Source organism: Enhydra lutris, unplaced genomic scaffold, assembly GCF_002288905.1.
Source record: "Enhydra lutris kenyoni isolate GAN:26980312 unplaced genomic scaffold, ASM228890v2 scaffoldscaffold77, whole genome shotgun sequence".
NCBI classification, from domain to species: Eukaryota; Metazoa; Chordata; class Mammalia; order Carnivora; family Mustelidae; genus Enhydra; species Enhydra lutris.
Window position 1 is genome coordinate 2,051,390 of NW_019154161.1, and position 14,152 is coordinate 2,065,541.

At 49.3% G+C, this 14,152-nt stretch overlaps 1 protein-coding gene across 1 annotated transcript; it reads left to right on the top strand.

The window, feature by feature from the left end:
• Window positions 1–4,340: 4,340 nt before the first annotated feature.
• On the top strand, window positions 4,341–13,908 carry LOC111160829 (napsin A aspartic peptidase). Its single transcript, XM_022524187.1, has 9 exons — window positions 4,341–4,599; window positions 7,965–8,106; window positions 8,195–8,318; window positions 8,739–8,857; window positions 9,175–9,374; window positions 10,594–10,716; window positions 11,110–11,254; window positions 12,940–13,038; window positions 13,246–13,908. The coding sequence occupies exons 1-9, from the start codon at window positions 4,517–4,519 to the stop codon at window positions 13,483–13,485; spliced, it is 1,275 nt and encodes a 424-aa protein (XP_022379895.1). The 5' UTR covers window positions 4,341–4,516; the 3' UTR covers window positions 13,486–13,908.
• Window positions 13,909–14,152: the final 244 nt, after the last annotated feature.

The window sequence follows — 14,152 nt, forward strand, 5'->3', positions numbered from 1 at the left end:
GGCCTCTCTGGCTCTGTTCTCCATTCTCTAAGAAATCTTGTTCTCACCTTCTCTCTCAAAACCTCCAGCGTCCCTCCCCCTCTTCGCTCTCACTTCTTCTTTTGCTAAAAAAACAGAAGCCACCAAAAGAAAACTTCCCGATGCTTACCCCAGGGACACTGCTAGCTCACCCACAGAGGTACATATAGTGCTGTCCCTCCCATGACCATGACCATGTTTGAATGCCTCCACTTGGGCTCTGAATCCCTTCCCCTCTCCCTACTCAGAACGTTCCCTCTTGCAATGTTTCCTTCTCTCTCTTGCGTCATTGTTTGTACACCCCTGGAGCTCTTGTTCCTTTAGGATTCCCCTTCGCCAAATGCCCACACTTCCTCATGGTGCTGTTGAGAATACTTCCTGAAACTTGCAGATCTTAGACCCACTTCTCTGCCTGAGCTCCCTCCTCCTCCCACTTGTAATTCCATCCGGGAGCCCCAGTGCTGGGTATTAATCTAACAAAAATAATTACATAACTATATTAAACAGGAAAGGGGAGAGTGCATGTAAGAAGTGTGGGTAGAGGAGTGGCTGGGTGGCTCAGTTGTTAAGTGTCTGCCTTTGGCTCAGGTCATGATCTCAGGGTCCTGGGATTGAGCCCTGGGTCGGGCTCCCTGTTCCTCGGGAAGTCTGCTTCTCCATTTCCCTCTCCCCACTTCTTGTGTGCCGTCTCTCACTGTCTCTCTCTCTGTCAAATAAATAAATAGAATCTTTAAAAAAATTTTTTTAAGGGACGCCTGGGTGGCTCAGTTGGTTAAGCAGCTGCCTTCGGCTCAGGTCATGATCCCAGCGTCCTGGGATCGAGTCCCACGTCGGGCTCCTTGCTCATCGGGGAGCCTGCTTCTCCCTCTGCCTCTGCCTGCCATTCTATCTGCCTGTGCTTGCTCTCTCTCCCTCTCTCTCTCTGACAAATAAATAAATAAAATCTTTAAAAAAAAAAAAAAATTTTTTTTTTAATAATCAGGGAATGGGGGCACCTGGGTGAATCAGAGGGTTAAGCCTCTGCCTTCGGCTCAGGTCATGGTCTCAGGGTCCTGGGATCGGCCCGCATCAGGCTCTCTGCTTGGCAGGAAGTCTGCCTCCCACTCTCTCTCTCTGCCTGCTGCTCTGCCTGCTTGTGATCTCTCTCTCTCTCTCTCTCTCTCTGTGTCAAATAAATAAATAAAGTCTTTAAAATAAATAAATAAATAAATAAATAATCAGGGGATGAATGTTTCAAGAATAATGGCAGAACTTTTTTTTCCCTTTTACCTATCAGATAACATGTAGCCTTATCGCTCTGTACATCACTACATGTTCTCTGGGGAGTAATTAAGCAATATGTATCCAGATCTACAACTTATATCCAGTCACTGCTGGAGCAATTATGGTTCTAGAAATAGTAAACGCAAGGGTGCCTGGCTGGCTCAGTCGGTAGAACATGTGACTCTTGATCCTGGGATCATGAGTTTGAGCCCCATGAGCCCCATGTCGGTTATAGAGATCACTTAAAAAAGAATAGAAAATGTCATGCAGATATTATAGAATGAGTACAGAGGAAAATACATATGCAGAAGATGACCGCTGCTTTGTTTATAATATTGATAAAGGAACATAACTAACTTAGGGTAAGGGGTTTATAGTATTACATTTATACTCTGGAATACTATGTAGCTTTTTTTTTTTTTTTTTTTGGTTTGTTTGTTTTAGTAATCTCTACACCCAACGTGGGGATTGAACTCAGGACCCTGAGATCAAGAGTCGCAGGCTCTTCCTACTGAGCCAGCCAGGAGCCCCTGGAATACAATGTAGCTGTTCGAAGAATGAGACATGCTAAAAACAAACAAACAAACCATGCTGAATGCAAGGGGCGAAGGATACTGATGTCCACCACTTGCCTGGAAAGCAAGAGAAGCAGACGGATTGAGGACTGGACAGAACAGGGTTTCTGCACTTTGACACTACTGACCTTTGCTGGTGGGGTGGGGGCTGTGCTGTGTACTGTAGGATGCTTAGCAGCTTCCTTCGCCCCTACCCAGGAGATGCCAGTAAACCCCCACCCAGTCGTGACACCCCGAACGTCCCCAGACAATGTCAAATATCCCTGTAGGGAAAAGAGCTTCCCAGCTGAGAACAACTTAGATAAAGAGATGGAGAGATGGATAGAAATGTGGCCAAGGGATGCCTGGGTGGCTTAATCCATTGAACGTCTGCCTTTGGCTCAGGTCATGATCTCAGGGTCCTGGGATTGAGCCCCGCATCAGGCTCCCCGCTCAGCAGGGAGCCTGCTTCTCCCCCTCCCTCTGCTGCTCCCCCTGCTTGTGCTCCTTCACGCTCTCTCTCTGTGTCATATAAATAAATAAAATCTTAAAAAAGAAACAAGAAAGAAATGTGATTAAGCAAATAAAGCAATGGTAGAATCTAGGTGGTGGGTACCTGAGTCCTCACTCTAAAAATTTTTCCATTTTGGTCTATGTCTGAAATTTTTCATACTTAAGGGCTGGAGAAAAAAGGAATGAAGTAAATCTATATGCTGTGTTTCCTTTTCTTTTTTCTGTAAGATTTTACTTTTTTAAGTAATCGCTACACCTCACATGGGGCTCGAACCCCTAGATCCAGAGTTGCATGTTCTTCTGACAGAGCCAGCCGGGTATCCCACCTGGTTTTCATTTATTTATTTGTTTGTTTATTTATTTTAAAGATTTTATGTATTTATTTGACAGACAGAGATCACAAGTAGGCAGAGAGTCAGGCAGAGAGAGTGCAGGGGGCAGGGGGGGAGCAGGCTGCTTGCTGAGCAGAGAGCTGGATGTGGGGTTCGATCCCAGGACCCTGGGATCAAGCTAATGATGTTTATAAATGCCAAGTGTTTAGGGAAGAAGAATATCGTGTTTACAACTTATTCGAAATATATATAATAAAAACATATGGGTTGGGGCGCCTGGGTGGCTCAGTGGGTTAAAGCCTCTGCCTTCGGCTCACGTCCTGAGGCTTAGGGTCCTGAGATCCAGCCCCACATCTGGCTCTCTGCTCAGCAGGAAGCCTGCTTTCCCCTCTCTCTGCCTACTTATGATCTCTCTCTGTCTCTGTCAAATAAATAAATAAAATCTTTTTAAAAAATCAGTTTAAAAAAAAAACCAGATGGGTTGTTGGACAAATAGAGGAATGGACTGCTGGATAGATGTGTACCAGAGGAAATGCAGCAAAATATATGACTTGTAGAATCTAGGTGGTAGGTAATGGGGTTCACTATACAATTCTTTCAACTTTGTTATTGCTTCAATATTGCTATCTTCATAATTTGTCAGGGAAAATAAATCAAGCCATAGTGCTGTGCACTTAAGATTGGTGCATTTTACTATAGGTAAGTTACATCTACATTTTTTCTTTAAAAAAAGATTTTGCTTATTTATTTGAGAGAGAGAGCATGAGGTGGGAGGGGCAGAGGGAGAGGTAGAAGTAGACTCCAGGCTGAGCAGGGAGCCGGATGCGGGACTCAATCCCAGGATTCCCGGATCGTGACTTGAGCTGAAGGCAGATCCTTAACCGACTGAGCCACCCAGGGACCCCACCTCTAAGTTTTTCTTAAAGTCCAAGGTATATGGTCAAGTGCAGAAAAAGAAACAGAAGTTACTGATCAATAAGTACCGTTTGCTTCTATTTACTTTAAAAAACGTGCAAGCTGATATTGATTTGCAGAGCTAAGCTAGAAAACCAAAAACATCAAATAGTTCCTCAGAAATGCTTGCAGCATCCTGATCAGGGGGCTTGGCTAACAATGCAGATTCTTGGGCTCTGTCTCAGGCCTTTGGCATCAGGATCCCTGGGAGTGGTGCCCAGGAATCTGCATTTTCAGTAGATTTTTCTGATCCTCATTTACTATTTGAGAGGCTTAGTGAAAAAGAGGGCAGGCCCAGAGACAAAGAAGCTGCCAATTATTTTTATGCTCTTTCCATGGTGATGGAGCTATGGGCTATTTTTATTGGCGTGCGTGTGTTTCAGTATTTTCCAAATAAACCCGTAAGAGTCAGGGTCCCACTTATCATGGGACGGAACCCTCTAGTCTAACCTTCTTCCCTCTTCCCCCACATCCTTCTCACCCCCCCCCCCCCCGCCCTCCCTTCTCCTGCCCAAGAAAACTCTTGTGGTTAATGAGTCTCGGAACAGTGAAGTGAAATGAAAGTCATAGATAAGAGCGACAGCCGCTGAAGGATTCAGTGGGGGTGGGGGAGGCCCCCTGCAGGAGACCGCCCCTCCCCCACCCCCGAAGTTGTGAGTGAGGCGCGCCGGCGACACAAGCTGACCCTCTCTGGCGACCCCACAGAACTACTCCACACATCCCTCCAAAAACACCAGCAGCTTCCCGACCCCCGTCCGCCGTCCCCCCTCACTCCCAGAGAGCCTTCAGGCCCGGGTCACTTCCGAACCCCGGAGGTGGGCGGGGCACAGGGTGGAGACTCTGGGGGAAGAAAACGCATGGGTCTCCACCGGGTCCCTAGAGATGTCCCCGCTACCGCTGCTGCTGCTCCTGCTGCTGCCGCCGCCGCCGCTGACTGTGGAGCCCGCCCGGGCCTCACTGATCCGGTACCGGGGACCCCATCACCACCCCAAACCGGGCACGGCCCCTCCCCCTCTTGCCCTTTAAGTCTGGAGCCCCCCAGTTCAGTGACTCCCAAGCCTAGCACCCCCAAGACTCATGATTCCTATCTCTTGGGTTCACAGATCTCCAAACGGGGCTCTCACCCGGCAGGGGGTGGGAGGGTTCCACCCTGTTAGGTCCTAAGAGGGCAGCCCTTTCAGTCTAAGGTCCTCCAACCCTGAGACCCTGCACTGGGGGACTCCTCTGTCCTTCCTGTCTCCAGACAAGTTTTGGGAGGACCCCACAGATCTCACCCTGAGCTCTGATGATCTTGTACTGGGGTCTCCAGACATGTGACTCCCCCTACCCCAACCCAACAAGATCTTGGAGACTCAGAGCTGTGACTCCCCCAGACTCACATCTTCCAAACTGTTTAGGTCTCTAGAAGTCCAGTTTTGGGGACCCCAGTGACCTCCCCCTTTCCCTGGCCTCTGGTTCCCCAAACCCCAATCTCTCACTTCTTCTCCTCTCTTCTCCCATTCCCTGGAATTCTTGATTTGGGGGGGGTCCTCTTCCAGGAAACATTTTCCCCACTTGACATTCTTGAGCCTCTCAAAGATTGAGTCATGGGGGGCAAAAATGTGAGGGAGGGAGCAGGGCTCCAAGAAGTGACTAAGAACAGGACAAAAATATTACTGCACAGGATGTTTGCTAACCTGCTTTTTGAACCAAAAAGCTCATGGCCATTTCCCAAGCCAGTGCAAAAGATAGTGATTCTCTGAGAATCATTTCAAGACCAACAGCATCTGCGTGACCCAGGAACTTGGTAGAAATGCAAATTCTCAGGCTCCATCTTGGACCTAGTGAATCAGAAGGGACAAGCTCTGAATTTCACCTCTCAGTCAGGGGTTGGCAAACACTTAGTTCAAGGGCCAAATTCATCCTGTTTTCCTGTTGCCCAGGACTGTTTTCATGCTATACTCACAGAGGTTAGTGGTTGCAACAGACACCAATGGCAGGTAAAGTCTTTACAAAATCTTTGCCCTTCACCCCTGCTCTAAGTGGTTCCTGTTCCTGCTAAAGTTTGAGAACCACTGGCATAGAGGGCTACTTTCTCCTTTTTTTTTTTTTTTTAATTTGACCACATAAACATTTGTTTGTTTGTTTGTTTGTTTGATGGGGGGGTGGGTAGGGAGAGGAAGAGCCTACAAGCAGGGGAAGAGGCAGAGGGAGAAGCAGGCTCCCCACTGAGCAAGAAGCCCCAATGCAGGACGTGATCCCAAGATTCTGGGATCATGACCTGAGCCGAAGGCAGATGCTTAACCAACTGAGCCACCCTAGGTGCCCCTACTTTCTCCTTTTTAGTGCTTGAATGTATTCCATTCTATGCATGTTCCATGCAGAGCCAAGGCCTAGCTAGTTGGTCTCCAGTTTTCAAAATTAGATACATCCTGATAAACACCTCTTAGTGCACTTGTCCAGTGATCTCCTATAGATGAAACTCATCGAAACGAAATTAAGTTGGGCTAAAATGTGTGCAATTTTAAGCCCTATGATACACACTTGCCGAATCATCCTCCAGAAAGTTTGTATCGATCCACATCAATCCACAGCCAGAGCCAACAGTATCGGTGGTTCTCTGCCAATCTGCAGGGTCAGAAAAGGTTTCTGACTCTTGTCATTTGTATTCCTTTGACGACTACTGGGGTTGAACATCTAACATAAAAAGGTGTTATTTGTTTAGAAGCTGTTTGTACTTCTTTTGCCTGTTTATGTCCTTTTGCCTATTTTCCAAGAACTGTGAAGTTAGCTTGCCACAGTTTCATTTCATGGGTGCCCATAGAAAACACAAAACTCCCAGGTCAGAGACAAGGACGGGTTATTACTCTTGGCAACAGTAGGAGCCAGGTTATTAGTTCTCTGAACCCCAGTTACCATGGGGTGAGATGAAGAGGGCTGGCAGAGACCTGCACACGCAGTAAGGTATATTACAGGAAAGGAACCCAAAGTTTAGGGAAACTGAACCTTTTATAGTGGATCATAAACCTGCTTGCTCTTTGCCCCAGAGGGAGACACTGTCTTTCTCCCAAGGCTATTCACTAAAGGAAATCCTTGACAAAGTCCCTCTTTGGAAATGTGAGAGAACCATGGCAAATTGTCTCCCCAATGCTGGGTGTTTATCTTACTCTTTTTTGTTTGTAAAAATTCTTTGCATATTAAAGGTATTAACTCTTTGGCATATAACCTGTAATTATATCCCTTAGATTAAAACAAAAACAAAACAACTTTTTTAACAGCTTTGTGTGTTGGGAAAAGGGAGTACAAAGTTTTAAAATTTTAGAGTCCCATTCATCAATATTCTCCCCAATAATTTCTGATCTTGTTATCATGCTTTGAAAAGCCAGAGTCATTTAAACATTTTACTTCATTCTAGTGCTCTTAAATATTACATTTAATGGGGTGCCTGGGTGGCTCAGCCAGTTAGGCATCTGCCTTCAGCTCAGGTCATGATCCTGGAGTCCTGGGATCAAGCCCTGCATCGGGCTTTCTGCTCAACGAGGGGTCTGCTTCTCCCTCTCCCTCTGCTCCTCCCCCATTTGTTCTCACTCTTTCTCTCTTGCTCACTCTCTCTCAAATAAATAAGAAAAAAATCTTTTAAAAAATTACATTTCACCTTAACTCTTTGATTATCTGGAACATAGTTTAGTATAAAGAATGAAATTGGGATTTGGTGCTTGTCCTCTCCCCCCACCAATAGTAAGGAAAATTGTCTCTAATGTCATGATGAGAAGCATGCAAGGAACAGTTTCTGCAAAGGCTAGTTTTTTTTTTTTTAAGATTTTATTTATTTATTTATTTGACAGACAGAGATCACAAGTAGGCAGAGAGGCAGGCAGAGAGAGAGGAGGAAGCAGGCTCCCTGCTGAGCAGAGAGCCTGATGTGGGGCTCGATCCCAGGACCCTGGGATTATGACCTGAGCCGAAGGCAGAAGTTTTAACCCACTGAGCCACCTAGGCGCCCTGCAAAGGCTAATTTTATGTTTAGGGTCTTCGGAAACCTTTGTGAATGTCAACTTCCTGAGGATGGTTTATTTTAGGTTATTCGGAATGTCTCTTATGGAAAGATTCTGGGGGAAACTCTGTTTGGGATGGCTTGCTCTTGTAAAGTCTTTGGGGAAATTTGTCATCATGGTTTGATATGTGTTTCGTTGGGTTTCCTGGAAGGTTGTTATTGTAGGGTTTCTGGTAATGACAGTTATTGTAGGGCCATAGAGACATTTGCTTTATCATTATATCCTATTTGGAACATTCTGTCATAGAGGGTCTCCAGGAAGAATAGTTTCCTAACTGTCAGTATTCTCCCCAACAGGATCCCTCTCCACCGAGTCTACCCTGGACGTGGGACCCTGAACCCACTGAGGGGATGGGGGAAGCCAGCAATGCCCCCCAGTTTGGAGGCCCCATCCCCTGGGGACAAGCCTGTCTTTGTACCTCTCTCTAACTACCTGAATGTGAGTCATGGCCCCAGAGAGTCCCTGCCCTCCTCCCCCCTTAGGAAGCCAAGGTCTTCATTCCCCCTCTCTCCTGTTTTGCCATCAGGTCCAGTATTATGGGGAAATTGGACTGGGAACACCCCCACAAAACTTCTCTGTCGTCTTTGACACTGGCTCCTCCAACCTCTGGGTCCCGTCCATAAGATGCCACTTCTTGAGTCTGCCCTGCTGTGAGATTTCTTTTTTTTTTTTAAGATTTTATTTATTTATTTGACAGAGAGAGATCCGAGATCCCAAGTAGGCAGAGGCAGGCTGGGGCGGGGGGTCGGTGGGGGTGGGAGCAGGCTCCCTGCTGAGCAGAGAGCCCGATGTGGGGCTTGATCCCAGGACCCTGAGACCATCACCTGAGCCAAAGGCAGAGGCTTTAATTCACTGAGACACCCAGGTGCCCCGCTGCTGTGAGATTTCATGGGGGATGATAAGTCTGAACAGAGGTGATGAGAGAAGGGAGGCCTGGTTCTTGGCTTCCCAAGGATTTCTGAGGCACTGTTCTCTTCTGACATGCCTTCAGGGGTGACAAGGGCACAGAGGCAGGAGGCACTGAGGATATTCCCTTTCCCTGGTGACACCTCCCTGATCTTCTGACCTAGGGTTCCACCACCGCTTCAACTCCAAAGCCTCCAGCTCCTTCCAACCCAATGGGACCAAGTTTGCCATTCAGTATGGAACTGGGAAGCTAGATGGCATCCTGAGTGAGGACAAGCTGACTGTGCGTGACCCTTGACCCCAGGAAGATCTGGCTTAGGGAGGTGGCTTAGGAGGCGGGGCTTCCAGGGCAAATGTATGAGGCTTCTGGAGTGGGGGGGCGGGGCTTCTTGAGTAAAAGGGGCAGGGTTTCTCAAGCAGGGGTGGGGCTTCCTGGTTAAAGGGTGGGCTTCTTAAGTGGAGAAGCAAAGCTTCCTAGGCAGTTAGAGTTGTTTTCAAGTGTCTCCAAATGTGGGATTCAGGCCTTCGTTTGCAAGACCTCAGGATTACAAAGGTAATGTCCTCCAAGAAGTAACTTGCTTCATTTGCATCTATCCCTAGATTGGAGGAATTAAGGGTGCATCAGTGATTTTTGGAGAGGCTCTGTGGGAGCCCAGCCTGGTCTTCACTTTTGCCCACTTTGATGGGATACTGGGCCTTGGTTTCCCCATTCTAGCCGTGGGAGGAGTTCGGCCCCCGCTGGATACACTGGTGGACGAGGGGCTACTGGATAAACCCATCTTCTCCTTCTACCTCAACAGGTAATGGGGAAGGGTCTACCTTCCTATGAGTCCTAGCCCCAGGAAGTGCTTTCTGTTTTTAGGAAGTCCCTTACCCACTAAAGGAAGTCTCATCCTCCACTCACCAAGTCACCGACCCAGTCAATATAAGCAATACCTGTTCAAAAGTTCCACTGGCCAAGCAACCTTAAGACCCATGAAAGACACTCACCACCATTTTAAATGCTCCATGTTCCAAACCCAAACCAGGAAACTCCATGCTCTACCTACTCAACTTAGGAACGCCCTCTTCACTATACAGAAAACCCAAATGCCATTTGAGAACGCACTCCAGAAGTCAGAAGTTACCCATTTTATTTTTTAAAAAGATATTTATTTATTTATTTATTTATTTATTTATTTATTTATTTGACACAGAGAGAGAGATAGAGATCACAAGGAGGCAGAGCAGCAGGCAGAGAGAGAGGGGGAAGCAGGCTTCCTGCTGAGTAGAGAGCCTGATATGGGGCTTGATCCCAGGACCCTGAGATCATGACCTGAGCCAAAGACAGAGGCTTAACCCCCTGAGCCACCCAGGTGCCCCTAAGTTACCCATTTTAATCTAAGAAGTCCCAGGTACCTTTTAGGAAGCTTGACCTTATGTTCAGAAATCTCCCCCCACCATCCAGGAAGTCCCCACCTTCCCTCTGGAGGCCCATCCCCCATAGGCATAAAATCCTATGCACTTTCAGTTACCCTGATGTCCACCCCAGTCAACCCACTGTGTAGATCTCTCCTTCTTGCACCTCCAGGAATCACTGCCCTTCCTCCCCGCCACTCTCAGTCCAGTAGGAAGTCTACCATCTCTGAACTATGAGACCTACAATTCAGAAGGTCTCACCATACACCCAGGAAGCCACCCCACTTCTACCCAAGTCATACCTGCCAGAGCCAATTCACAAACCCCAATGCTCCACTTAAATTCCACCCCAAAAATTCCATCTCCCACAGCCAAATCAAGAAGTCCCATCCTCACTTCAGAAAGCCCTCAGGACCCTACAATCCTGACCTTCCTCAAGAACAGTCCTCTCTCTCTTCACTTTTTGCTTTGCTTCCCAGTCACAACATCTAGGCCCTGCCTGTACCCCGCTACTCCCACCTAGAACCTGGAGACCTTCCCTTGGCAGGAATTCCCTTCCTTGGCCCCTCCTGGGGCTGGCAAGGGAAACACCCATGACATTGCCGTACTTTGCCTCTACAGGGATCCTAAGGCTGCGGATGGAGGAGAGCTGGTCCTGGGTGGCTCAGATCCAGCTCACTACATCCCACCCCTCACTTTCTTGCCAGTCACGATCCCTGCCTACTGGCAGATCCACATGGAGCGGTGAGGGACCTGGCCTTCTAGGTCTGGGAGGAATGGGCTAGAGCCTCATCTCCAGTGTTCTGGGAGAATGGAGCTTGGAGGCCTGGACTCCTGGGTCTGAGGGAGGAGAGAACTGGGGCCAGGATTCCTGGGTCTGAGGGAGGAGGGGCTCGGGGGGCCAGGATTCCTGGGTCTGAGGGAGGAGGGGCTGGGGGGCCAGGATTCCTGGGTCTGAGGGAGGAGGGGCTGGGGGGCCGGGATTCCGGGGTCGGAGGGGGGGGGGGCTGGGGGCCAGGATTCCTGGGTCTGAGGGAGGATAGGCTGGGCTAGGGCTCCTGTGTTTGAGGGAGGAAGGGCAGAGGGCCTGGACTCCTAGGACACTGGCTCCAATGTCTACTCCTTGCCCCCTCACAGTGTGAACGTGGGCACAGGGCTGACTCTTTGCGCTCAGGGCTGTGCTGCCATCCTGGACACGGGCACATCCCTCATCACAGGACCCACTGAAGAGATCCAGGCCCTGCATGCCGCCATTGGAGGAGTCTCCCTGCTGTTGGGGGAGGTGAGGACCCAGTGTCTGGTAGGGATTTGATGGAAAACAATGGCCAAGGATGGGAATAAATGGTTAAGAGGTATCGCAGGGCAAAAGGCACTAGGCATCATGAGCGACAGGCTGGGGGGTAGTGGAAGGGAGCAAGAACCCCTCCTAGGCCTCTGCAGAGTCACTCCGGACAGGAGGAGATGGTGATAGAGGTTTATTCAGGACTGAATGGGAGTGAGAAGCCTAAGGAGCCTGGCGGGGTCTGGGGGAGGTGTGAAGGAAGTGCAGGAAGAGTCAGGGGGCATTAGCCCCCCGACAGTAATCAGCCACAGAAGAGGGGAGCCCTTTCTGGGAGAGAGAAGAGATCCCAGAAGCAGCCTTGGGGAACACCCACACAAAGGAGAAGTGGAGACAGGGCAGGAGCAGCCCGAGGCATGGGAGAGTGGAGGCTCACAGAAGCTGTGCCAAGAGAGTTTCAGGCCTGGTGGGGGGCATGGTGCCACATCAAAGCTGCTCGAGAAGCCCTGTAGCTCCCGGGGGGAAGGGGGGGTTTCCTTCCAGGTCAGGATTTCTGTGACTATCCCTGTTTTCTTTGGCACTACTGAGAGGGTAGAGAAAACTCAGTTTGTGGGGCTCCGAGTTAAATGTCCAGGATGTGGGCTCGTAATGAGCCAAGCGAACCAGGGAGATCATAGTGGTTCAGTGTGGCTTGCCTGGGGTTGGGATTCCGCTCTGCCACGTAAGAACTATGCTGTCTTGGACAAGTCACTTAGTGTTCCTTGGTCTTGGTTTCCTAACCTCTAAAGTAGGGTCACTAATACCTCTTAGGTATGTTGTGGAATTGAATAAATTAACCCACTTAAGGTACTCGGAACAATGCTCTGATGCTGTCATCTCTCTCAAAAGAGATATACACTCAAAATTAACTTCTCACCATTCCTTACCTTCCTAACAAGGTAATTACTATTGGTTTTTACAGAAAATAGACTTTCTGGTAGTCATTTACATTACAGTCATTTCCAAATGTAAACATTTACAATATTTACAGCCTAGCTTTGTATTCTTAAAGACTTGGGGTGGTGGGAAGGGAAAGCAGGTACCCCATCAATCTAAAAAGGGCAGCTCTTGGCCACTCAGTTCTAGCCAAGTCTTTCCGTGCAGGGAAAGCCAGATCTTCTGGTTTGTTGGAGAAGGCTGAACACATTATTTGAAACCTCCTGGTTCATGAATAATAACACTCTTAGTATGTGTCAGGCATTCTTCCAAACTAACTCATTTATTTCTCACACAATATCTCTGAAGTATTACTATCAACTAACACCTTCAAATTGGAAACTGAGGCACAGAGAGGTTAAGTGACTTGTCTAAGGTTGCACCGCACTGGACTCCAAGGATACAATCTGTACCACCGTGGTGTATAGTGGGTAAATAATTTTTAAAACATTTTTGAAACTGTTAGACAATTGCAATACACCTGTGGGCTCTGTGTGCCTCACGGGGCCAGCATTTTTTGATCTACAAGTAGATGGAGGAAAAGGTTTGATCAAAAGGGAGCCTAAAGGAAGTGGCAATGATTATGTATGTGTGTGGTGGGCAGAGCCGGTAAGGATAGAGAAGGCAGTAGAGCTTGACCACACAAGGCTCTGAGTATCTACTTTAAGCAGAGCAGGAATCCTTCAACTCCCCTTGTTCCTCTTTTCCTTCAGTACCTCATCCAGTGCTCGAAAATTCCAACACTTCCTCCAGTCTCCTTCCTACTTGGTGGGGTCTGGTTTAACCTTACAGCCCAGGACTATGTCATCCAGGTAGGTGGTCTTAACAAGTCAGAGTGATGCAGTAAGATGGGATTTGAGAGGATGGAGCTGGGAGTGAGACATCACCAGGGCCGAGGAGGGGCCACAGAAACACTTCTGGTGCCCGGGATTGTGGGCGGGGGCAAGGCTCTGGCTCCCCGGGAAGAGGAGGGTTCGGTGCGCGTGACACACCCAGTGGCCTCTCTTGTCGCCCTGCAGATTGCTCGGGGTGGTGTTCGCCTCTGCTTGTCTGGCTTCCAGGCCCTGGACATGCCTCCGCCTGCAGAGCCCCTCTGGATTCTTGGCGATGTCTTCTTGCGGACCTATGTAGCGGTCTTCGATCGCGGGAACCTAAGAGGCGGTGCCCGAGTGGGGCTGGCTCGCGCTCGCTCTCGGGAAGCAGGACCACAAAGGGGCGGGTCCGCGCGGGCTCAGGGCACCGGTTGGCGCGCTGGCTAGGCGCACGCGCACCGAGTGGTAGCCGAAGCCTAACTAGCTACTCAGTACAAACCCGTTATTTACATTGACCCTACCCGGGTTCCCCCCCGCCTTTTTTTTTTTAAAGCGCACGATTTTTGGAGAGAAAAATTAGTGTGCAGCTCTCTGGAGTTGAGGAAGAAAGGAAAAAAGGGCTCACACCCGTGAGGGAGCCTTGTACTACGAATCCCATGAAGCCCTTCGTCTACGCCCTCTGTAGACAAAGGCGTCCGGCACCGCGGAGCATCACGGACCTTGTATTCCAGGCTGTGTTCTTTTGCCGGGGGCGGGCGCAGCCACAACATGCGTGGGAGGCGACAGGTCGCGACGGCAGCGACAGGTGGCAGTGGGGGGTGGTGGCTGAATAGTAAAGGGCTGTCCAACCCTTGTTTTAAGGGGTGGGGATACGATTCCCGCAGACTTCATCTTCTGTTCCTCTTCTCTCCTCTGGGATTCTGAGACCCCCCTGGGTCCGCCATAAAGGCGGGGCTTGAAGCCCCCGGGTTGGGGGGAGCTGTGCTGTCCCTCCTCCGGCGATGATGTCATTGCCCCCCCTCCGCAGCCTCTTGCTGCCCTGAGCTGCCGGGGCTGGGTCACCCCTCCCCCAACGCCAGCCCCGGATTCCCCCATCCCCGCCCCGCCTCGACTT